Source organism: Haliotis cracherodii, unplaced genomic scaffold, assembly GCF_022045235.1.
Source record: "Haliotis cracherodii isolate W230 unplaced genomic scaffold, xgHalCrac1.p SCAF_17, whole genome shotgun sequence".
NCBI lineage: Eukaryota > Metazoa > Mollusca > Gastropoda > Lepetellida > Haliotidae > Haliotis > Haliotis cracherodii.
The window spans coordinates 10322545-10350420 of record NW_027266272.1 but is presented as its reverse complement, the minus strand read 5'-3'; the positions used below and the strand labels follow the sequence as shown (position 1 = coordinate 10350420).

The following is a 27876-nucleotide window of genomic DNA, read 5'->3' as shown; positions in this document are numbered from 1 at the left end:
GCATAGTTTGAAAATACAAAAACTGCGTTATAGTAAAAATAATGCGAAAACAAATGTTGATGAGCTGATGCTATACTGTGACCATTGTGATGAATTAGTTGTTGAGGACGAGTACTATTTTGTACTAGTCTGTTCATACTATAAGCAAAGTAGAAATACATTTATTCCACAATATTACCACAAACACCCTTCTCGTAAAAAATAATTGAACTAATGTCCTCTACACACATTCAACAATCAAAGGTCTTGCTTTGTACCTAAAGAGAAATTTGAAAAACACAAGAAACAAACAAACATAATTATGTATTACGTCACATATCATGGAAACATTGTAAGTCAACTGTGTGAGATCCACAAATAAATTAGATGTAAATGTATTGTACTCTGGGCCACGAGGCCTCCAATACTGAAATAAAGAATCTTGAATCTTGAAAATCTTGAAATGTAATGAAGCGTTGGCACAAGAAGACATGTTCCTCCAGATGGTCACAGGGGCGGTCGGGGTAGCCCAGTTGTTAAAGCGTTCGCTCGTCACGCCGAAGACCCGGGTTCGATTCCCGACATAGGTACAATGTATGAAGCCCATTTCTGGTGTCCCCCGCCGTGATATCGCTGGAATATTGCTAAAAGCGGCGTAAAACCGTACTCGCTCACTTGTCACTGATGCGTTAAATTAATAACACACTAACATGCGTAGATAAAGAGTTTGGTTACATCTCTTAAAGATAGATATGGAAAGAAAATAGTTTTTGCGCAAAAGGTTTTAAATGTTGTAATTGACTTGAGCTCGGAGTTGTTTGTATGTTTAGAAACTGGGAATAAGAACACACTGAGGCCTTATTCAGTCTATTGGTTTATAAGTTTTACAAATGGTTTGAGGTGAGGTGAAATGGGGTTTAACGTCGCGTCCAAGATTATTGCACCTATATAGCTACGTGCATGTACGTGTGTGCGTTTGTGTCGCTGCTTGTACTAATCCGGACTGTTGCCGATTTATAATGCTAGCTCACTGAGATACCATGCCGCAGTTTAACATGAATACTCCACTCAGACACAGTATACTGACTCCGAGCCGACCAGTTCTTGTTTTAGCCCCTTAATGCCGAGCGCCAGACAGGCTAACAACAAGTACCATCTTTTAACGTCTTTTGGTATGACGCGGTTGGGGATCGAACCCCGGACCTTCCGCTCTCCGGGCGGACGCTCTACCACTAGACCACGGAGGCGGTCACAAAGGGTTTGAAATTCTCATGGTAAAATAAGAACTCTCACACATCATGGTTCAAGCCTCAGATAATAGATTTAGAACTTCTAATCTCACACACACACACACACACACACACACACACACACACACACACACACACACACACACACACACACACACACACACACACACACACACACACACACACACATGATATACCAGTATGCCAGGTAACAGCTGTCAAATTCATAAACATGATATAGCGCTTCTCTTCGTAAACACAGATAGCGAGGGGCCAAGCGAGATAATCTATATATTTGATATCATTTTACAAATAATTAGGCAGTTTAAAACGTGGAACGTCCTTCGTGCATGTTATACTTGAAATGCATCTCAACACTATAACATTTAGTATTGACGTAAACAATGAATACCAGCTGCCTGCATACCAGTAGGTACCACGCGCGACACGTCTTCGCCTTTAGTGAGGGTATTGAGTATAATTTGCAACAAATGTTAACAATATTCCAGCAATATCACGGCGGGTGTGTGTGTGTGTGTGTGTGTGTGTGTGTGTGTGTGTGTGTGTGTGTGTGTGTGTGTGTGTGTGTGTCTGTCTGTCTGTCTGTCTGGGGGGAGGGGGGGATGGGCTTTATAGTTGGTTCGCTTACTTGGAAATCGAACCCAGGAACATGTTGCTAGGAAACGCTTTACTCACTAGGCAACCCAATCGATCCTCCACCGCCATTAACATCAGGGTTTGGTTTGTTTCGGTTGGTTTGTTGTTTGACGCCGCACTTAGCAATATTCCAGCTGTATGACCGTGGTCTGTGAATAATCGGGTCTGGACCAGGCAATCTAGTGATTAATATCATGAGCATCGATCCACGAAATTGGGATACGATGACATGCATCAACCAAGTCAGCGAGCCTAACCTACTGATCCCGTTAGTCGCCTTTTACGACAAGCCCAGTCACCTTTTACGGCAAGCATGGGTTGGTGAAGACCTATTCTACCCCGGATCTTCACGGGTCTTACCGTCAGGGACACATATGGCACATATATACTACTAAGAAAAGTTCAAGAACACCCAATTCTTTATATAACACTTTAGTTAAACTGTCACGACAGGAGTGATTTAGTTTAACGCCATTGGGAAGAGTAATCCAGTTGTACCACGCCGTGTCGCCTTCATGCGGGAGGAAAGCCCAAAGTGATGCAGATCTCAGATGTTTACCACTTTGGTGAAACCCACGAGCACGAGCATGGTGCTGACGAACCGGGATTCGAACTCTACGATCATAGGTTTCTGGCGTACTCAAGGGACGCAACACTGCACAGCGAATCGCGGCACCTTACACGACTTGGCCACCCGTGACCCTAAACGGATAAATTCATCCGAACGAATATGTTTATAATAATGATACACCCCACAATTATTTTTTTTTGTATCAACCAAAAACCAAACTTGAACACGCACTTCATCTTTAAGATGGGACATTATAAGCTGAGAACCATTGTCCAAGGATAATGAGTTACTGCGGGGCTATGAATACTTTTACACCGGCGTCTGTTGATAAGTCGCGGCCATGTCATATATATTTGTATATATTTGCATATATCCTCCACCACAATGGAATATATTCTAGACATATTCGCTACCACGGCTTCATTCGTTATTTGTAACATGTACCTTCTCTCGCTCATGTAATCTGATTAGTGTTATTGTGTGTGCGCGTGCGTGCGTGCGTGCGTGCCTGCGTTATCAAGGCTTCGTTCGTTATTTGTAACATGTACCTTCTCTCGCTCATGTAATCTGTTTGGTGGTGGTGTGTGCGGTTCTGTGTGCGTGCGTGTGTATGTATGTGTGTGTGCGTGCGTTCGTGCGTGCGTGTGTATGTATGTGTGTGTGTGCGCGCGCGCGTTATTTGCAGCATACTTTAATTCGAATTAGACTCAAAACAAAGCTTTGATACGAATGTGTCCAGGATAATTACCTTAACAAAATAGATACCCTGGATAGTCGAGGATGATATGTGTGTCCATTGTTCTCAATGGGTAAGAGGGGGCACGGGTGGCCCAGCCGTCTAAGGCGCCGCGATTCGCTGTGCAGAGTTGCGTCCCTTGGGCACGCCAGAAACCTCTGATTGTGGGTTCGACCCGATTATGTTTCTAGGTTTGTCAGCACCATACCCGTGCTCGTGAGTTTCACCGAAGTGGTAAACGTCTTAGACCTGCATCACTTCGGGCTTTCCTCCCACATTAAGCTGACACGCCGTGATATTACTGTAATACTGTTAAAAGCGGCGTTAAACACAACTCACTCACTCATTGGGTAATTAGGCATAGCAGCTAAAGTATATTGTTCGCGTTTAATGAATACATTGATATTCTATGTGTGCGTGTTTGTTTTCCTTTTTTTTGTCATCGAAACATCTATATTTGAAGATTTAATGATTGAATAATTTCATTTGATAAATGTACATGACATTTGAACTGATGGAATATACATAACTTGAAATGATACTGAACATTATTTGTGGCATTACCAGAACAATCGGTATGTTTTTTTAGAAGGCAGTCTAATATTACTTTTGATCCTGAGTTACAATATAGTACCATATCATGATTATATTGAATTAATAATTACACGTGCTGTTACACACATCATTCTAGGAACAGGAGGAGGAGGGGTAGAGGAGTAGTGAGTGAGTGAGTTGGGTTTAACGCCGCTTTTAACAGTATTCCAGTTATATCAAGACGTGTCAGCTTAATGTGGGAGGAAAGCCCGAAGTGATGCAGGTCACAGACGTTTACCACTTCGGTGAAACCCACAAGCACGGGTATGGTGCTGACAAACCTAGAAACATAATCGGGGCGAACCGGGATTCGAACCCACAATCATAGGTTTCAGGCGTGCCCAAGGGACTCAACTCTGCACAGCGAATCGCGGCGCCTTAGACGACTGGGCCACCCGTGCCCCGGGTAGAGGAGGAAGAGGTGTCAGAGAGAGAGAGGTGTAGGAGAAGGATGAACAGGAAGGGGATGAGGAGAGGGAGGAGGATGAAGACAAGAAAGAAAATGATGATGGGCATGAGGATGAGGATGAGGATGCGGATGAGGAGAAGGTTGATGAGGAGAAGGAGGATGGGGAGAAGAAGGAGAAGATGAGGATGAGGATGAAGGAACGGAGGATGAGGATTAAGAAGAGGAGAAGGATGATGAGGAGGAAAGGAGATGGAGGATGAAGAGACGGAAGATTAGGAGAATGAGGGTGAAAATGAGAAGAAAGATGGTGAGAAGGAGGATGAGGAGAAGGTGGAGAATGAGGAAAAGGAGATGATGACGAGGAGGATGAAGAGAAATAGGATGAGGAAAAGGATGACTAGATGGAGGAGAAGGATGACGAGGAGACGAAGGATGAGGAGAAGGATTATGAGGATGAGGAGAAGGATGAAGAGGATGATGAAGATGATGAGGAGAAGGATGAGGAGAAGGAAAAGATGATGAGGATGGGAGAAAAAGGATGAGAGATGGAGAAGGAGGATGAGGAGTAGAGAAGGTGGATGAGGAGACGGAGGATGAGGAAGAGGAGAATGAGGATGTGGAAAAGGAAGATGATGATGATGATGAGGAGGAGGAGGATGAGGAGAAGGAGGAGGAGAAGAAGGATGAAGAGGAGGAGAATGTGGAGGAGGATTAGGAGAGAGAAGAAGATGATGATGATGACGATGGTGAGGAGAAGAAGGATGAGGAGAAGATGTTGATGAGGGTGAAGAGAAGGAGAAGATGACGAGGAGGATGAGAAGTAGAAGGATGAGGACACGGAGGATGAGAAGGAGGATAAGGATGATGATGAAGGATATAATGACGATAAGAAGGAAGTAGGAGGACTGGAGAATGAGGAGGAAGAAAGAATGGGGAGAATAAGAAGGATGAAGAACGGAAGGTGAGAAAAAGGAGAAATATGAGGAGGAAGGGAGGAAGAGAAGATAAGGAGAAGAAGGAGGAGAATGTGGAGTTGGAGTTTTAAAGGAGTTGGAGGAGTTAACCATTCGGTGCGTGGTCACCAGCACCGAGCCGCTCGTTACCTTGACTTCACAGTTCTACCGATACTGATATGTCAGTGAGGCTTGAGTATTATTGGCTTGCTGTAAGTGTCATTTTTTAGTGTCATAAATGTCAAACTGTGATTAATGTTGGACGATTCTAAATGGACAACCTTGTTTTAATAACTGAATATAAGAGCCATGCTATTTCAGAAGCAGCACATGTTACACGTCAACTCTAGCATATAAAACCATTGCAGTAGCATCACACTGGGTATAACTGGTGACAATGGAGAAGGTAAGTTGTTTTCTGTATGTTATAAACTTCTGTATAAGGCTAAATAAATTGCATTCTACAGGGGAACCGACACTGCCGGTGGATCACCGCCTCATCACTGATCAATCACTGATAGGTCCCCACTAGGTTGCAAAGAGTCAACACCCTTGTGCAGACGAAAACGATCACCGCACAGTAGAAACCAATCTGCTATTAGAATAACACCACTTGGGGACCCCTAGGAGACCTCTAGGAGACCAATGAAACATCGAGCGACCAAATCGGTCGCAGCAAGTGTTTTGTGCATGTTCAAAAGACTGTTTGCGACCGAATGGGTCTTGCGACCGCTCTGAAACCTTCTCGCGACCTCAATGAAACCTTTCAGAGATCCTTGAAACCTCACTGCGATTGTCAAATAGTTTGGTCGCCAGAAGGTTGCATGGCGGTCGAACTGTCTGTGTGATTGAGGCTATAATTGCCGGGCCAAAAAAAACGTATACACCTATGTTTCATGTGGCTACTTGTGTTTTGGGCCTTAAGTTTTTTTTAGCCCATTAACATATTCATAACGTTTGTAATATGTTGGTTAAATTCAATTTTCAAGTGTATACTTTCTTATACTAAGTGTATACTAAAATCTGATGCGGACTTCCGGTCTCATGATTCCGGATTGAAATTATGGAACAATGTATTATGTAATTGTCGCTCTCTAATTCGGAATTAATGTTCCCACATCTCCGTCGCGCATCCGGTAGGCTGTTCTGCAACCTTCAACAATGGCCTAAGCTCAACGGACCGCCTCCGTGGTCTAGTGGTAGAGCGTCCGCCCGGAGAGGTCCGGGGTTCGATCCTCGACCGCGTCATACCAAAAGACGTTAAAAGATGGTACTTGTTGTTACCCTGTCTGCCGTTCGGCATTAAGGGGCTAAAACAAGGACTGGTCGGCTCGGAGTCAGTATACTGTGTCTGAGTGAGGTATTCATGTTAAACTGGTATCTCAGTGAGCTAGCACTATAAATCGGTATCAGTCCGTACAAGCAGCCACACAAACACACACACGTGGATGCACGTCGCTATATGAGTGCAATGATCTTGGACGCGACGTTAAACCCCATTTCACCTCACCTCACCTTAGATACATTGTATCATTGTTAATGACTAATAGAGTGAATCAAACTCTTTAACAAATCGCAAATACTACAGTTTGTTTGTTTTATTTCTACATTCTTGTTGGAATATTTACTTACTAGTTGGAATATATATCTTCTTGTTGGAATATATACCTGCTTATTGGAATATATACCTACTTGTTTAAATATAAACTGTACCTACTTGGAGGAATATATACGTACTTATTGGAATATATACAGGCCTGATGGAATATAGATCGACTTGTAGGAATATATACTAGTACCCACTTGTTGGAATATATATCGGCTTTTAGGAATATATACCTGCTTGTTGGAATATATACCTAATGGTAGGAATATAAAATTGAAGGAATATATACCTACTTGTTGAAATATATACCTGCGTGTTGGAATATATACCTGCTTGATGAAATATATGTCTGCTGGTAAGAATATATACTGTACCTGCTTGTAGGAATACTAGTATATACGTGCTTATTGGAATATATACCTGCGAGTTGGAATATATACATGCTTTTTGGAATATATATCGGCTTTTAGGAATATATACCTGCTTTTTGGAATATATATCGGCTTGTTGGAATATATACCTACTTGTTGGAATATATACCTGCTTTTTGGAATATATATCGGCTTGTTGGAATATATACCTACTTGTTGGAATATATACCTGCTTTTTGGAATATATATCGACTTGTAGGAATATATGCCTACTTGTTGGAATATATTCCTGCCTTTTGGAATATATATGTGAATATTATGATATATATCTGCTTGTGGGTATACAGGTGAATCTATTTTTATTGATAATCAACTTTCCAATTGTTAATGTACATCATACCCAAGTAACACTTGTCTCTCTCCCCGTGTTCCGAGGCAGAAAAATCCCCCAGGATCCTCACTGCGGAATCCTGGGCAGAATATGTTGTTAGAATCCCATGGTTGTCTCCCCTTAATCATTCTTAAGGTCTTCAGTAACTTTTGCCCCTTCATGATATACTACTCAACATTTGATAGGGATTTGTTTTATCTTTCCATGATGCACAAAATGATTCTCAAAATAAACTGAAGCGCAAGAGGAACAATGTATCTTAGCTGATTTCATCATATGTTTGATTTTTAATTGAAAATATCTTATGTTAAACGATATTATATGAAAAAAAGGAATTGTACTGGCTCTTGGTCAAAGCTCAAAGAATACTTCTACATGGTTTAAGGGGCAGTCGGGTAGCCTAGTGGTTAAAGCGTTTGCTCGGCACGCCGAAGACCCGGGTTCGATTCTTGACATGGGTGACAATGTGAAGCCCATTTCTGGTGTCCCCCGCCGTGATATTGCTGGAATATTGCTAAAAGCTGCGTAAAAACATATACATGGTTTTATGTTTCAAAATATAATTTGATTTAAAACTTTGAAAACTTAAACAAACCAATTTTAACAATATAGAACTGCAAGGGGGAATCTTAGACATCTTACCTTTGAAAATCAATAAATTAAGATTTTTTTTCTCACAAATTTACAACATTTCAAACATGGTAGAGGGCATGTGGTTGGAAATGATTTCTCACTTCAGTCCTTCATTGAATCAATTCATTTTCACACAAAATTACCCAGCCACTCATTATCTTGTACAAACGGTTTGCTGGAATGAGTGATGGTTAAATAGACAGTCGATAATCACATGCTGTCGTTGTACAAAGGCATTGGAAAATGTTAACTGTCATGTCAAATAAGGCCACAAGGGTGCGCTGAACTCAGTTTCTCGTGTGATCGGGCAGCAATCACAGCTCTGCATCTCCTCGGCACTGACTGGATAAATGTACAAATTCTGCCATGCTGAATTCTGCGCCGTTCTGCTTGTAACGCGTTGGCCAGTTGTGGGAGTGTTTGCGGCGTGTTCTGACGTTGACGTACACGTCGATCGAGTTCATCCCAGAGGTGTTCGATTAGGTTGAGATCTGGAGATCTCGACGACCATGGCAATTCATGTACACTATGTGGGGCAAAACGCTCATTTCGACGACGGTAAACAAGTTGTCTTCCATCTGGCCGGTGAAGAAGAAATCGTGATTCCTCGCTAAACCAGACTCGTCTCCAGTTTCTCAGATTCCAAGGCTGTAAGGTATGGCACCAACGCAAAAGTCGCTGTCGATGAATCTGTTGCAAAACAGGGACGATAACTGGTCTTCTTGGTCGGATTTCAGCCTCGCAAAGATGGTTCCTGACTGTCTGGTCCGATATCCTCCTAAAACAAGGGATACGTCCTGCAGTCTCCGTAGCTGTGCGATGACGTAGGTGGAACACTCGAATGTAGCGATCCTGTGCAGGGGTGGTAACTCTTGGTCGGGCGGTACTCGGACGGTCTGCAGAGAACTGTGTGTATCGGTCCTAAAGGTGCTGTGGTGGACGTTTAAATGGCGCGCAACAGAAGACTGCGATTTCCCTCTTTGGATGGGTCCTGTGGCGATGTTCCGATCGGCAGCGCTGAGCCTCGGCATTTTTTAACTTGACGTTGACAATTGAATAACAGGTTATTGGCTTATGCTTGCCTTTTTATAGCCACTAACACGAGTTACGGATGCCATAGCTTGCACGTGCATTTTGCTTTACTGTTTTCCTCCATGACATTTTTGAACAAGTGTGAAAACAATGCTGTTTGAAACATTGCAAATCGACAATGGCTGCGTTTTGACGCACCGTTTGTCGAATAACAGGCCACCAACATTATTTTCCAATAACATATATATTTGGTTCGTATTTTTTATGATTGCTGCTGCTGAGAATTGATTGGAAAACAAATGTCCCTGTTTTTTCACAAAATTGAATTGCTTTAATTTTGAAGCAGACTTTCAGTTTTGTCTCAAATGTTGATTCTTCCAGGATCCGATAACACTGCTGCTTCTCTTGCTGATTTGTCACTCGTGCTACAACCAGGGTAAGTTGGTTACTGTCGCTCACACGTATCGCATATCTCTGACCTATTGAAACTTAACGTTTTGTTTTATGAAATAACCAATAGCAACAAGATTGAATTAAATCACCAGCTCTTCCAAGTATGTTGAGTACGAAATATTGGCGTCGACATATTCAATCAGAAGTGATATGAAAATCAGATTATTATGATAAATGAATGCAAACAAATTCAAGTGTCACCATTGGCGGTAAGAAACAAGTTTCAGCTTCATTGATCACGTGGTTTATGAGGAGGAGAAGATTACGATGGATGTCTCATGATGTTTTGTATTTTCCAATATGGCGACCAGCAGCCATATTTGATTTCCGATTATTTGTCTTGAACTAACTGGCACTTCGTAAGGTGAGCATCTCCTTCCCCACGTTTCAGACCAATTGTCATGTAAGTTTTTGTGAAGATTTGTTTATTTAAAAACAAATCAAAGATGGGTGGCTGCAATTCTCATGCCTTGAATCCACTGAATCCACGAAACAACCTAGCACCACAACTGTACAGTTTATGTATCGTAGCTGTTCCTCTCAAGGCACATGTCCTGCCAGGGTTCCGGTCAGGGTGACGTCCAGAGAGTATCTGGATTCACCCGTGAAAAGGACATGTCGACAACGCCCGACCCGCCTGCGGAGATATTGATTTACCCACAGCATCCTTCGCTCGCGAGTGTGTAGAGACAGTGGAATGCGTTGTTTACACTTTTGGGATGTCTTCTACAGCCCATGCTTGTCATAAGAGGCGCCTAACGGGATGGGGTGGTCAGCTTCGCTGACTTGGTTGATGCATGTCATCATACTCCAATTGCGTAAACCAGTGCTTATGTTGTCAATTACTTGTACAGATTATTTATGGTCTTATGACTGGACTATTGCTGTGTGCGGCGTTGAACAAAACAAAAGAAAACAAACAAACAAACTAACTAAATAACAAATAAACAAACTGGCTTATTACACCTTTAAAGCAGTAAACAGAACTGACTGATGCTGACTTGAGCTGTGTCCTTTTAGCATTGGCAGATCCATGTAAGGACTTCAAAGAACTTGACAACATCGAGGATCGAGACCCCAGCACGCCAGGATATCCTATCCTCATCGATGACAGCAAGCTGACCCCGGGCTGGTATGGGGCCCCAGGGAAGTGGGAGATGCTCAGCCAGGACCCTGGAAACTCCAATATGTGTGGAACCCAAATCCCGATTTACAGACAGAGTAAGACATGATGTTACATGGTGTGATGGTGTGTGACAACATAGTGGTGTGGTTACATGGTGTGGTTACATGGTGTGGTGGTGTGTGACAACATAGTGGTGTGGTTACATGGTGTGGTTACATGGTGTGGTGGTGTGTGAAAACATAGTGGTGTGGTTACCTGGTGAGATGGTGTGTGACAACATAGTGGTGTAGTTACATGGTGTGATGGTGTGTGACAACATAGTGGTGTGGTTACCTGGTGAGATGGTGTGTGACAACATAGTGGTGTAGTACCTGGTGAGATGGTGTGTGACAACATAGTGGTGTAGTTACCTGGTGAGATGGTGTGTGAAAACATAGTGGTGTAGTTACCTGGTGAGATGGTGTGTGACAACATAGTGGTGTAGTTACATGGTGTGATGGTGTGTGACAACATAGTGGTGTAGTTACCTGGTGAGATGGTGTGTGACAACATAGTGGTGTAGTTACCTGGTGAGATGGTGTGTGAAAACATAGTGGTGTGGTTACCTGGTGAGATGGTGTGTGACAACATAGTGGTGTAGTTACCTGGTGAGATGGTGTGTGACAACATAGTGGTGTAGTTACCTGGTGAGATGGTGTGTGACAACATAGTGGTGTAGTTACCTGGTGAGATGGTGTGTGACAACATAGTGGTGTAGTTACCTGGTGAGATGGTGTGTGACAACATAGTGGTGTGGTTACATGGTGTGATGGTGTGTCACATCATAGTGATGTGGTTACATGGTGTGATGGTGATGGCAACATAGTGGTGTGGTTACATGGTGTGATGGCGATGGCAACATAGTGGTGTGGTTACATGGTGTGATGGCGATGGCAACATAGTGCTGTGGTTACATGGTGGGGCGGTGCGTGACATCATAGTGGCGTGGTTACATGGTGTGGTCACATGGTGTGATGGTGGTTTCATCATAGTGGTGTGGTTACATGGTGTGATGGTGTGTGACAACACAGTGGCGTGGTTACATGGTGTGATGGTGGTTTCATCATAGTGCTGTGGTTACATGGTGTGATGGTGGTGGCATCATAGTGGTGTGGTTACATGGTGTGATGGTGGTGGCATCATAGTGGCGTGGTTACATGGTGTGGTCACATGTTGTGATGGTGGTGGCATCATAGTGGTGTGGTTACATGGTGGGGCGGTGCGTGACATCATAGTGGCGTGGTTACATGGTGTGGTCACATGGTGTGACGGTGGTGGCATCATAGTGGTGTGGTTACATGGTGTAGTTACATGGTGTGATGGTGGTGGCATCATAGTGGTGTGGTTAAATGGTGTGGCAGTTTGTGTCAGCATAGTGGTGTGGCTATATGGTGTGATGGTGTGTGACATCATAGTGGTGTGGTTATATGGTGTGGTTACATGGTGTGATGGTGGTGGCATCATAGTGGTGTGGTTAAATGGTGTGGTTACATGGTGTGATGGTGGTGGCATCATAGTGGTGTGGTTAAATGGTGTGGCAGTCTGTGACAACATAGTGGTGTGGTTTCATGGTGTGGCGGTTTGTGACAATATAGTGGTGTGTTTATATGGTGTGATGGTGCGTGTCAGCATTGTGGTGTGATTACATGGTGTGATGGTGTGTGAGAACATAGTGCTGTGGTTATATGGTGTGATGGTGTGTGACAACATAGTGGTGTGATTACATGGTGTGATGGTGTGTGACAACATAGTGCTGTGGTTACATGGTGTGATGGTGGTGGCATCATAGTGGTGTGGTTACATGGTGTGATGGTGTGTGACAACATAGTGGTGTGATTACATGGTGTGATGGTGTGTGTCAGCATAGTGGTGTGATTACATGGTGTGATGCCGTGTGACAACATAGTGGTGTGGTTATATGGTGTGATGGTGTGTGACAACATAGTGCTGTGGTTACATGGTTTGATGGTGGTGGCATCATAGTGGTGTGGTTACATGGTGTGATGGTGTGTGACAACATAGTGGTGTGATTACATGGTGTGATGGTGTGTGTCAGCATAGTGGTGTGATTACATGGTGTGATGCCGTGTGACAACATAGTGGTGTGGTTATATGGTGTGATGGTGTGTGACAACATAGTGGTGTGGTTACATGGTTTGATGGTGTGTGACAACATAGTGGTGTGATAACATGGTGTGATGGTGGTGGCATCATAGTGGTGTGGTTACATGGTGTGGTCGTGCGTGACAACATAGTGGTGTGATTACATGGTGTGATGGTGTGTGACAACATAGTCGTGTGATTACATGGTGTGATGGTGTGTGACAACATAGTGGTGTGATTACATGGTGTGATGGTGGTGGCATCATAGTGGTGTGATTACATGGTGTGATGGTGGTGGCATCATAGTGGTGTGATTACATGGTGTGATCGTGTGTGGCAACATAGTGGTGTGGTTACATGGTGTGATGGTGTGTTACAACATAGTGGTGTGTTTGATGCGTGTTGATGTGTGTTGGCGTGTGTTGATGTGTGTTGTCGTGTGCTAATGTGTGTTAATGTATGTGAGTGTGTGTTGGTGTGTGAAAGTTGTGTTCGTGTGTGGATTCTGTTCGTGTGTGCTGAGGTGTGTTGGTTTGTGTAGATTTGTGGTTCTTGTGTTGGTGTGTGTTGATGTGTACTGACGTGTGTTGATGTGTGCGAGTATGTGTTGGTGTGTGTTGATGTGTGTTGGTGCGTGTTGATGTGTAGTGATGTGTGTTGGTGCGTGTAGATGTGTGTTGGTGTGTGTTGATGTGTGTTGGTGTGTGTAGATGTGTATTGGTGTGTGTAGATGTGTGTTGGAGTGTGTAGATGTGTGTTTGTGTGTGTAGATGTGTACTGATGTGTGTTGGTGTGTGTTGATGTGAGTAGATTTGTGTTGGTTGTGTTTATGTGTGTTGGTGTGTGCTGATGTGTGTTGGTGCGTGTTGATGTGTGTTGGTGTGTGTTGATGTTTATTGGTGCGTCTAGATGTGTGTTGGTGTGTGTAGATGTGTGTTGGTGTGTGTTGGTGTGTGTAGATGTGTGTTGGTGTGTGTTGATGTGTGTTGGTGTGTGCTGATGTGTGTTGGTGCGTGTTGATGTGTACTGATGTGTGTTGGTGCGTGTTGATGTGTACTGATGTGTGTTGGTGTGTGTAGATGTGTAATGATGTGTGTTGGTGTGTGTTGGTGTGTGTAGATGTGTGTTGGTGTGTGTAGATGTGTGTTGGTGTGTGTAGATGTGTATTGGTGTGTGTTGATGTGTGTTGGTGCGTCTAGATGTGTGTTGGTGTGTGTAGATGTGTGTTGGTGTGTGTAGATGTGTGTTGGTGTGAGTAGATGTGTGTTGGTGTGTGCTGATGTGTGTTGGTGTGTGTAGATGTGTGTTTGTGTGTGTAGATGTGTGTTTGTGTGTGTAGATGTGTGTTGGTGTGTGCTGATTTGTGTTGATATGTGCTGGTGTGTGGTTGTTGTTGTGATCTGAGTTGATTTGTGTTGGTGTGAGTAGATGTGTGATATGTGTGCTGATGTGTGTTGGTGCGTGTTCATGCGTGGAGATTTGTGTTGGTATGTGTTGATTTGTGTTGGTGTGTGTAGATGTGTGTTGGTGTCTGTTGGTGTCTGTTGGCGTGTGTTGATGTGTGTAGATGTATATTGTTGTTTGAGATGTGTATTAATGTATGCGTTGATGTGTGGATATGTGTGTTGATGTGTGTTGGTGTGTATTGGTGTATGTTCGTGCCTGTTTGTGTGTGTTGGTGTGTGTTGATGTTCGTAGATGTATGTTGGCGTGTGTAGATGTGCATTAACGTGTGCTGGCGTGTGTTGGTGTGTGCTGATGTGCGTTGGTGTGTGTTGATGTGTGTAGGTGTGTGCTGATGTGTGTCGATGTGTGTCAGTTGTGTTGGCGTATGTTGTGTGTGCTGATGTGTGTTCGTATGTGTTGATGTGTGTAGATGTATTTTGGTGTGTGTAGATTTGTTGTTCGTGTGTTGGTGTGTGTTGATGTGGACTGATGTGTGTTGGTGTGCGTTGATATGTGTTGGAATGTGGTGGTTGTTGTGATCTGAGTTGATTTGTGTTGGGGTGTGTAGATGGGGGTTATGTTTGCTGATGTGTGTTAGTGTATGCTAATGGGTGTTTGGGTGTGTTGATGTGTATAGATTTGTGTTGGTGTGTGTTGATGTGAGTAGATTTGTGTTGGTTGTGTTGATATCTGTTGGTGTGTGCTGATGTGCGTTGGTGTGTGTTGATGTTTGGAGATGTGTTGGTGTGTGTTGACGTGTGGTGATGTGCGATGTACGGTGATGCGCGGTGATGTGTGATGCGCGGTGATTTGTGATGATGCGTGATGCGCAGTGATTTGTGGTGATGTGTGATGCACGGTGATTTGTTGCGATGTGTGATGCGCGGTAATGTATGGTGATGTGTGATGGTGCGTGTTAACGTTCGCATTTTGCGGTGATGTATTGACAAGTGTGCGTATGCTGATGTGTGATACTGTGTGGTGGCGTGTGTCATCTGCCTTCATTGTGGTAGTAACATTATCAGGCAAACATTAAATGACTTTCTGCATTTCATCTATATGATTAATACAGTTTATCAACTTCTAATAAACAAAAACTATTAAAACATAACTAAGTATTTTATGTTGCAAATATTTTGAGTAAGGATTATGACAGTTCTGCGGACATTAAAGGCAATTTCATTTAATGTAGTTCTAACCTATATTAACTAACACTAATTATGTTTGTTTCAAGGTGAAGAAAATGGCACTTCTACGGTGTGTAATAGAGTTAGGGTGAGGGCGTGTTACAGGCCACATACAATCGAGACGAGGATGTGTAACGGTAAAGAGATATACTATCTCTCCACGCCCCACAGAAGAGCAGGATTTTGCTTTTGTAAGTCTTGGAGTATTACTTTATACTAAAATGTTCTACATACTTCTTGGATGGTGCAGGCATAATGTCAGCGAAGTAGTCAATGAAGAATTTGACAAGACAACAGAAACCGAACCGCCGTTTCTAATTCGTCCTATCCATTTGATTAACACCTCCCTGATTCTCACCCCCTCTAAACTGTCATATCGACCACACACTGATTCTCACCCCCTCTAATCTGTCATATCGACCACACCCTGATTCTCAACCCCCTCTAATCTGTCATATCGACCATACCCTGACTCTCACCCCCTCGAAACTGTCTCAGCGACCACACCCTGATTCTCACCCCCCCGAAACTGTCTCAGCGACCACACCCTGATTCTCACCCCCCTCGAAACTGTCTCAGCGACCACACACTGATTCTCATCCCCTCTTATCTGTCATATCGACCACACCCTGATTGTCATCCCCTCTAAACTGTTGTATCGACCACACAGTAATTGCCATCCCCTCTAAACTGTCATATCGACACATCCTGATTCTCATCCCGTCTAAACTGTAGTATCGACCACACATTAATTGCCATCCCCTCTAAACTGTCATATCGACCACGCCCTGATTCTCATCCCCTCTAAACTGTCATATCGACACATCCTGATTCTCATCCCCTCTAAACTGTCAAATCGACCACTGCCTGATCGTCATCCCCTCTAAACTGTCATATCGACCACACCCTGATTCCCATCCCCTCTAAACTGTCATATCGACACATCCTGATTCTCATCCCCTCTAAACTGTCATATCGACCACACCCTGATTCTCATCCTCTCTAAACTGTCATAACGACCACACCCTGATTGTCACCCCCTTTTGAAACTGTCATATCGACACATCCTGATTCCCATCCCCTCTTAACTGTCATATCGACCACACCCTGATTGTCATCCCCTCTAAACTGTCATATCGCCCACACCCTAATTGCCATCCCCTCTAAACTGTCATATCGAACACACCCTGATTCTCACTCCCTCTAAACTGTCATATCGCCCACACCCTAATTGCCATACCCTCTAAACTGTCATAGCGACACATCCTGATTCTCATCCCCTCTAAACTGTCATATCGACCACACCCTGACTCTCACCCCCTCAAAACTGTCTCAGCGACCACACACTGATTCACATCCCCTCTAATCTGTCATATCGACCACACCCTGATTCCCATCCCCTCTAAACTGTCATATCGACCACACCCTGATTCTCATCCCCTCTAAACTGTCATATCGACCACACCCTGATTCTCATCCCTCTAAACTGTCATATCGAACACACCCTGATTCTCACTCCCTCTAAACTGTCATATCGCCCACACCCTAATTGCCATACCCTCTAAACTGTCATAGCGACACATCCTGATTCTCATCCCCTCTAAACTGTCATATCGACCATACCCTGACTCTCACCCCCTCAAAACTGTCTCAGCGACCACACACTGATTCACATCCCCTCTAATCTGTCATATCGACCACACCCTGATTCTCACCCCTCTAAACTGTCATATCGACCACACCCTGATTCTCATCCCCTCTAAACTGTCATATCGACCACACCCTGATTCTCATCTCCTCTAAACTGTCATATCGACCACACCCTGATTCCAATCCCCTCTAAACTGTCATATCGCCCACACCCTAATTGCCATCCCCTCTAAACTGTCATACCGAACACACCCTGATTCTCACTCCCTCTAAACTGTCATATCGCCCACACCCTAATTCCAATCCCCTCTAAACTGTCATATCGACACATTCTGATTCCCATCCCCTCTAAACTGTCATATCGACACATTCTAATTCCCATCCCCTCTAAACTGTCATATCGACACATTCTAATTCCCATCCCCTCTAAACTGTCATATCGACACATCCTGATTCTCATCCCCTCTAAACTGTCATATCGACACACCCTGATTCTCATCCCCTCTAAACTGTCATAACGACCACACCCTGACTCTCACCCCCTCAAAACTGTCTCAGCGACCACACACTGATTCTCATCCCCTCTAAACTGTCATATCGACCACACCCTGACTCTCACCCCTTCAGAACTGTCTCAGCGACCACACACTGATTCACATCCCCTCTAATCTGTCATATCGACCACACCCTGATTCTCACCCCTCTAAACTGTCATATCGACCACACCCTGATTCTCACCCCTCTAAACTGTCATATCGACACATCCTGATTCTCATCCCCTCTAAACTGTCATATCGACACATTCTGATTCCCATCCCCTCTAAACTGTCAAATCGACCACTGCCTGATCGTCATCCCCTCTAAACTGTCATATCGACCACACCCTGATTCCCATCCCCTCTAAACTGTCATATCGACACATCCTGATTCTCATCCCCTCTAAACTGTCATATCGACCACACCCCGATTCTCATCCTCTCTAAACTGTCATAACGACCACACCCTGATTGTCACCCCCTTTTGAAACTGTCATATCGACACATCCTGATTCCCATCCCCTCTTAACTGTCATATCGACCACACCCTGATTGTCATCCCCTCTAAACTGTCATATCGACCACACCCTGATCGTCACCCCCTCTAAACTGTCATATCGACCACACACTGATCGTCACCCCCTCTAAACTGTCATATCGACCACACCCTGATCGTCACCCCCTCTAAACTGTCATATCGACCACACCCTGATTCTCACCCCCTCTAAACTGTCATAGCGAACACACTCTCATTCGTACCTCCTCGAAACTGTCATAGTGACCAAACACTGATTTTCGCTACTTCAAAACTGTCATGGCAACCGCATCCTGGTTTTCGCCTCTTTCTTCGAAACTGTCATGGCGTTCACGCCCTGATTATCACCGTTTAAAAACTGTCATAGCGTTCACACACTGATTATTGCCTTTTAAAACCTGCCATGGCAGTCATGTCGCTAAATATAACCGTTTAAAAAAGTCATGCCGTTCACATCCTGATTATCACTCTTTGAAAACTGTCATGGCGTTCACATCCTGATTATCATCGTCTAAAAACTGGCATGGCGTTCACACACTGATTATCACCACTTCGAAACTGTCATAGCATTCACACCCCGATTTTCACTCATTGAGAACTATCATGGTGATCATACCCTGATTTTCAGCCTTTTGAAACTGTCATGGGGACGATACCCTTTCCCCCCTCATTCTTAACTGTTAAACCAAACACTGATTTTCACACACAATGATTACCACACTTAAAAAAACTGCCATGAAGACCGCGCCTGGTTATAACCCTTTAACATTTGTCATGAGACGACGCCCTGATTATCAGCTTTAAAAAAACTGACATGGCGTTCACATACTGATTATCACCCATTAAAAACTGTCATGGAGACAACGCCCTGATAATCACCTTTTAAAAAACTGTCATGGCGACCACACCCTCATTATACCCCTTCAGACACTGATTATCACCCTTCAAAAACTCATATGTATTTGCGAATATGTTGTCGTTTGCTCTTTTTTCTTATTTCGAAACACTGTTTGGAAGCTAATTAAGCTTCATATATCCTTTTACAGTCAACAATGATCCCTGCGGTATTCTGAGACCGTGTGCTAATGGAGGCACATGCACACAGATAGGAACCGGGTACAGCTGCGCCTGTCCGCCTAATTTCTCGGGTGTCAACTGTACAGGTAGGTTTCAGAATGGCAATGATGGAATGAGTTCACTTTAACGCAGCTTTTAACAGTGTTTTGACGTAAGGGGATACCCAAATTGATGTAGGTCTTAGACGTTACCAATATGGTGACACCAACTAGCACGGATATGGTGTTGACAAAACAAGAATCAATATCTTGGATAAGAAGCCAAGATTAAGAATTCTGACATGCTTAAGGACATATGAAGATCCGGGTAGAGAATAGGTCTTCAGCAACCCATGCTGACTCCTTGGTCAGGCTAGCTGTCTTGGTTGATTCATGCTATCGTATCCCAAAAGTAGGTCGATGTACATGGTTTAAATCACTGGATTGTCTGGTCTAGACTCGATTATTCATAGACCGCCGTCAAATAGCTGGGATATTGCTTAGTACTGCGTTATCCTACCAACAAAAACACATGCTAAAGGGACACAACTCTACACTACGATTTGAGACGCCTATGTCGACTAGGCCACCCATGCCACTCACGTACAGTGAGTGAGTTTGTCACTATTATTTCACGGCATAGGATTGAGAAACCTCTTGTGGAAGTAGAAGTGTTGTTGATTGGACGAAACAAGAAATTCAAGCTACTGACACCCTCACACGAAGAATAATGTCAGACAATAGATCCCACTATCCCCTCTCTTTCCTCAATCGCGAATATATACCAATCATTATGGGAGGGCGTGGTTTGATTAACGTTGGGGCTCTTCATGATAGAATTGTTTTGTGCACTTTTGCACACATTTATTTGTCTGACGATCCTCGTGTGAAGCATGTCAAGACAAGGCATTCCACAGTTTACTTAAAAAAAACAAAGGGTGTGGGACATAATCTCAATGTCAATGTTGATTTTGTTGATTGTTCTGAACTGCTGTTTCCGGTGTCAACCAAGCGAAGTGCCATATCAAATCGGCCTACACTCAGTTTTTCAATTAGAGGCTATCTGAAGGACCACTGCATCGAGTTTATGTGCAGTGTATTGAGACACAGTATCTCAAGCGACATAATGGAGTGGCTCTTTCATTGTATTACCGTCTTCGCAATACGTGTGGTTTTGACAGAGAGGTCCATCCATGGTACGACCCAGAATATGTAGAGGGCGTCATGGAAAATGATGAATATAAAATTATTTGGAACAAAGGTCATCCTAATATGTGTAACACTGTAACAGAGGCTATACGTATGTGTTACACTGCAATAAAGGTTATCTGAATATGCGTAAGCCTGTAACAGAGGTTACCTGCATGTGACGAAGGTTATCTAAATATATATAACACTCTGACAACGGTTATCTATATATGTGTAACACTGTAACAAAGTTTATCTATATATGTGTAACACTGTTACAATGGTTATCTACATATGTGTAACACTGTTACAAAGGTTATCTATACATGTGTAACACTGTTACAAAGGTAATCTATATATGTGTAACACTGTTACAAAGGTTATCTATACATGTATATCACTGTTACAATGGTTATCTATATGTGTGTAACACTGTAACAAAGGTTATCTATATATGTGTAACACTGTAACAAAGGTTATCTATATATGTGTAACACTGTAACAAAGGTAATCTATATGTGTGTAACACTGTAACAAAGGTAATCTATACATGTGTAACACTGTAACAAAGGTTATCTATATACATGTATGTGTAACACTGTAACAAAGGTTATCTATATACGTGTAACACTGTAACAAAGGTTATCTATACATGTGTATCACTGTAACAAAGTGTATCTATATACATGTATGTGTAACACTGTAACAAAGGTTATCCATATATGTGTAACACTGTTACAAAGGTTATTTATATATGTGTAACACTGTAACAATGGTTATCTATATATGTGTAACACTGTAACAATGGTTATCTATATGTGTAACACTGTAACAAAGGTTATCTATACATGTGTAACATTGTAACAAAGGTTATCTATATATGTGTAACACTGTAACAGAGGTTAACTATGTATGTGTATCACTGTAACAAAGGTTATCTATATATGTGTAACACTGTTACAAAGGTTATCTATACATGTATATCACTGTTACAATGGTTATCTATATGTGTGTAACACTGTAACAAAGGTTATCTATATATGTGTAACACTGTAACAAAGGTTATCTATATATGTGTAACACTGTAACAAAGGTAATCTATATGTGTGTAACACTGTAACAAAGGTAATCTATACATGTGTAACACTGTAACAAAGGTTATCTATATACATGTATGTGTAACACTGTAACAAAGGTTATCTATATTCGTGTAACACTGTAACAAAGGTTATCTATACATGTGTATCACTGTAACAAAGTGTATCTATATACATGTATGTGTAACACTGTAACAAAGGTTATCCATATATGTGTAACACTGTTACAAAGGTTATCTATATATGTGTAACACTGTAACAATGGTTATCTATATGTGTAACACTGTAACAAAGGTTATCTATACATGTGTAACATTGTAACAAAGGTTATCTATATATGTGTAACACTGTAACAGAGGTTAACTATGTATGTGTATCACTGTAACAAAGGTTATCTATATATGTGTGACACTGTTACAAACAACGTATCGGTAAGTCCCTTCATCTACCCACCAGGAACAATCTTTAAATATTGCACATCCTATTTTCCAGTCTGCAATAACATGATGCTAGACATCCTGTTTATTGAAGATGTGTCGCTCTCCATCGGCAAAACCCGCTTTGACGAAATGAAACGATTTCAAGAGAGTATGCTAAACCCTACCACCATAAGCCGTACAGGTGATAACGTTGCATTGATGGTGTTTTCTTCAAACGCTAGAGTAGTATTCAAACTCAATAAATATAGCAACAGCAAGTCGGATGTTCTGGAAGCTCTCAAGCAGCAGACATACGAAGACGGTCCCACTTCGAATTTCGGCGATGCCATCAAGCTGGCTTCGAGTCAAGTTTTCAGCTATTCTTATGGCGACCGCTTTAGGGCTGCCAACAAGGTCGTCATGTTTACCGATGGGTACACCACAAGCGAGGACCGGGAGGCCATTGCTGCCAGTATTGGTCATCTGAAATCCAAAGCTGAGGTATTTGTTGTTGCTATCTCGGCAGTGGATGCCAATTCCACAGTCAACGTGATTGCGTCGAAACCTTCCAACGTCTTCCAGATTGACACCCCTAATGCAGCCAGTGCTATCCAACAGAGGATGAAGACTTGTCGCCAATTGTTTAAATAGCTGCACTAAATGTTATTACGTGTCCAATAAATGGTCTGCATATGATTCGAATTTGTTGTATTCAGGGCCGGACGTTAGGAATCGACCGTTTGATAATCTGTATGTCGGGATATCATCGAAACAAATAAAAGTGTCCCAAATATTGCCTGAAATCTGTATGCTTCAGACCTGTAGTCAAATCAGAATTGTCTGCCACAAAAATACAATTTGTATGTGACACATCGTGACTCATGGCCATATCCCAAGCATATACATGTAATTTAATTGAGATCGAGCTACGCATTTTGGATACGATGGCATGCATCAACCACGTCAGCGAGCCTGACCACTCGATCTCGTGAGTCGCCACGTACATGTGAACGACACTCAAAGTCACCTTTTACGACAAGTTTGGGTTGCTGAATACCTATTCTAACCCGGATCGTCACGGATCGCATATGCAAGGCTAGGAACCCAAAGTCGAAATGACCAATGTAAACCTGACCAACGTATACTGGGGATGCAAACTTGTCATCGTCAGTATAGAGGATGATTTGTCTAGGCCAGAGCACGCCTTGACAGTAAGGAATACTGTAAGGGACATTCTCGCGATGAAACAGGCTACATATACCAAAGGTGCGAGGATGCGAGATCGCGAGATCGCGAGAATGCCCCTTACATCATTCCACACATTTAATTAAATAACTTTGTGCAATATTCTGGATATTTCCAGAACCTGAAATTTTCTTAGATGAAAATAAATTATAGTTTCTCTTACTCACTGTTGCTCATGACACTCTTGCTCACCTGGAATGAATGAGTGAATAAGATTAGACACCTCTTTGAACAGTATTCCAGTTATATCACGGCGTCTCAACTTGATTTGGGAGGAAAGCACAAAGTGATGAAAGTCTTGGACATTAACCATTGGTGAAGCCAATGAGCATGTGTATGGTGCTGAACTGTGAACCGAACCCATCCAGGGTTCTGGCGTGCCCAAGGGACAAACATCTGCACTTAGACCGCTGTGCCACATATCTTAAGGGATTATTCAAAAGGCTACGAACAGAGCATTATTCTTACAGAATGCCATTCAAACATGAATTTATACCAAATCTGCATAATCGATTTAAAAAAAAAATCGTAATAATTATAATTATGCTCCCGAACACTTTGGTCCCGCCTTCTCGTATGCATAGTTTTCTTTTTAGCGGTCGGCCTCCTGTTGCTGTGACGTCATACCAGACAGTCCGCTGTGTGTTGATCGTTTACTGTGGGCTATTAACTGAAAAGTGACGCAAAGCGTTATATTTTGAATGAACTTGCAGTGACAATATGCCGTGTTGTCTCGCATTCGGATGCACTTCCAGTGCTACGAATACTTCAGGCCTTCATTTCCATGGATTTCCCCGCGATCTGCCAAGAAGATAGCTATGGCTGGCGTATTGTCGACGTGCTGATGTCAAACTCAAAGACATAAGCAAATACAGCACGTTATGCTCCATCCAAATCCATTTTTTGACCTTGTGGGTCGAATTATTGGTGAAGATAAAAGCAGATTTCGGCGCGCCATCGTTGCTAATTTGTGTGGTATGACGTCACACGATCACGTGACTGGCTGCCTCATTATCTTACGTAATCGACAAACTAGATTGCTAATTCACGCTGCATAACGACGTTATAATACTGTTTCAGTCAGTCTTGAGTGTATAGCATATAGCATATATACATAAGTATTCATTAATAGCGAATATAAAGCATGTGTAGAAACCTTTTAAATAATCCTTTAAATATCGACAATAACAGCCACAGAGGTTGATGTCAGCATTGATATTTTGTAAAGAATGTATACCGAGGAGTAGGAAGTAAAACACTAAAAGCCTAAATATTGGAAGAAATTTGATGTCATTATAACTGAGAGGGAACAAGTGTTGAGTCCCACTACCAACTAACCAAATTTCATTACATTTTGAACAAACATAACTGAGTTATGGTTGGCAAATATCGGATTCAAACCGCTTGATGGTTGGTTGGTTGGCTGGTTGGTTGGTTGTTTAACGCCGCACTCAGCAATATTCCAGCTATATGACGGCTGTCTGTAAATAATCGAGTCTGGACCAGACAATCCAGTGATTAATATCATGAGCATCGATCCACGCAATTGGGATACGATGACATGCATCAATCAAGTCCGCCAGCCTGACCGCCCGATCCTATTAGTCGCCTTTTACGACAAGCATAGTCGCCTTTTACGGCAAGCATGGGTTGCTGAAAACCTATCTACCTCGGAATCGTCAAACCGCTTGAAGAAATCGGGGTGTCAAGCATGTAAAGTTTCACTGTCAAGTGGTCTCTGAGAAGATGGCTTTTATTTAGCATTTTGAGAGCGTTTAACAGCATGGTGGCAAGTTCAAATTAAAGTCATGTAATGGTCAAACATGGCTGAGTTATGGACCAAAGAAGTTTCAGCTTTTCGAAAGGTAGATTTGTTAAGGTTATATAAATGTCACAAGTTAAAGTGTATAATTTAACACGAGACCCTTAGCTCAAATTATTAACCGCACACGTACCACTTTTCAAACAAAAATTGCTTTAGAAGTAATGGCAATAAATAGCGTTATCAATATTATTATTATTATGGCATCAACCCTCTAGAAGTTTTGGAGAAGATTTGTTTGTTCAAAATCAACGGCGGCATTGAATTTCCAATTTGACTTGATTTCCCACAAATACTTAATATTTAACTTAACATAACTGATTCTGATTGGTCAATCCTAGTTAAATACTGGATAAAATGTGTTGCATATATAAAGGTACTAATTCAACATTAGATAGATTGAGCGAGAAAGATGAGAACGATAAGAATTTGAAGGTCTAAAGACACCAGTGTATTCAAGGCATTAACACAGTTAATGTCTTGTTTTAATGAAAACCTGATAAGTAAACATTTTACTGAATAATGAAATAAAAAACCCAAAAACATTCATAAACAAACTTCTAAATTCACAAAACCGTGATGCAATAAGATCAGTGGCTATTGACATGTATTTTTATTTTTTTCAAAATGAAAATCTCTCATTAAATACTGTGACAATGACTTGTGAACATAGTAGAACTGTAGTTAGGAGCCATATTGTCAGTGCCACAGGTGTGAGGTTCGAAACTGGTTAAAATTCACAACAAGAATGATAAATTAATCCTATAACTTTTGTCAAATTAAGATTAATCACGCTCTCTCAGACCCGTGAAGATTCTGGGGTAGAATAGGTCTTTAAGAACCATACTTGCCGTAAAAGGCGACTATGCTTGTCGTAAGAGGCGACTCACGGGATCGGGTGGTCAGGCTCGCGGACTTGATTGATGCATTTCATCATATCCCAATTGCGTGGATCGATGCGCATGATATTATTCACTAGATATTCTGATCCAGACTCGATTATTTACAGACCGCGGTCATATAGCTGGAATATTGCTGAGTGCGGCGTTAAACAACAAACCAACCAACCAACCAAATATACGTAGCCATAGATCCTATAGATTACATGATTGCATCAACTACTTCCCCGCTTCCTACATTATTTATTTGAAAGTGGGTGATTATTATTTTTTAAATGAATTCCCATTATCCTTTTCCTACTTATCAATTTTAACATGGACCACAAAAGGTGCCCCAGATAATAAGACTTGATGGGATAAAGATAAATGCCTGAACAACTATCAGATTGAAATTCTAACTGACGCTAATTAAGAAAAGCACCATTCTGCAAATAGACACTTTAATCAAAGAAAACATATATCTCAACAGTCATTCACCAGGATAGGATGATAAACTTGATTACAAGAATGAAATAAATTCTTACTACACATATACAACAGCACAACATACTGCGAAGGCTAAAAAGGCAGATGTTCTAGTGACATCCATGACCCAACTCCTGTCATTCCGGGCAAAGCGAAAGACAGCTCCGTGTCCCTCTGAAAGGATTTCCTATTTTTGTAGCAACATCAGAACGATTTCAAACAAGAATGATAATTCTACTTCTGTTACAGTGGGAAATGTTACAGAAGCAATCGCATGTTGCTGTATTTAAAAGAATAAAACTTTGATATATTATTCCAAGCTGACGTATTTGTTCCAACTTTTATTTCTAAGTGTATATTTTTAACCTATTATGATTTTGAAGTTTAATCAAATGACATAAGAATTGCAAGTGTGATTTTTATGCTGGAATGGGCAATTAAAATAATAATGTAAAGAATATCCAGTTGGCTGGACATTCATTTTCCATTAACCAATGTCAGCTATATTTTATACCATGATATAAGTACCAATAAATTATAATGTACATTTTATATAAAACATGAGTTACCAATGAAAACAAGGTGTTTGGATGGCAATCTGTCATTAATATAATATAAGCATATAATAGAGAGAACAAAAACATGTGCAGGCAAACATTAGGGATGTGCAGGGGCAACTTAAAGATGTCTATGTCTTAAAATCTTAATGGTTATCCAAAAACTTAATAAAGCATCAATTAATCATCTAATTTATAGCACACCTTGTGAAAAGGTATAATGCTTGATTTGTCTCAAGATTTCACCACAGAATTCGAAATAACATTGGTGAATATTAAACTTGTCTTTCATATATTGTACATGCCGCTTCGATAAATAACAATTTGTAAAACAGAATGTGTTACATTAATCAGTACCAGATTTAACTCAGGAGTGACAAATTATATCTATTTATATATTTATCTAGTTTAGATAACTATGGGTACAAAATAACCCTAACAATGACTGTTCAATGTTTTCCATTTAATATTCTGGTTATCATAAAACTTCAAAATAGGCACGTCAAGATAAGTTGTATTCTAAATATGAAATCAATGTTAGTGACAAGGCTTTCATAGACTTTTAAAAACATCGTAAATAGAAGAAATTCTAAACCTTCATGTACGAGTTGACAAACCCCTTGTGAAAGTTTAATATGAAAACGCTGAATGATAGGATTGACCTGAGATCAGACTATGCTTATTCACTGTCTTTAATAATACTTTTATTATTATGCTTTTAAAGCATGTAAGCACAATATATAATATTAAAGTTAACAAGTTGTGTATGAACAATATTGTTTTGAAACTTGTGGCAAGTTCACGTTTATCTAATAATATTCATCATCTCTAAGTACATATTAAAATAGATATAAAACTGTATTAAAATTGAA

General features: G+C 41.7%; 1 protein-coding gene across 1 annotated transcript; it reads left to right on the top strand.

The window, feature by feature from the left end:
- The first annotated feature begins 5546 nt into the window (after positions 1 to 5546).
- Positions 5547 to 22667, top strand: LOC139464363 (matrilin-3-like). The gene is made up of 6 exons (XM_071245892.1): positions 5547 to 5555; positions 9564 to 9618; positions 10656 to 10856; positions 15584 to 15727; positions 19304 to 19420; positions 22090 to 22667. Exons 1-6 carry the CDS (start codon positions 5547 to 5549, stop codon positions 22665 to 22667), a joined length of 1104 nt encoding a protein of 367 aa, XP_071101993.1.
- The last annotated feature ends 5209 nt before the right edge of the window (positions 22668 to 27876 follow it).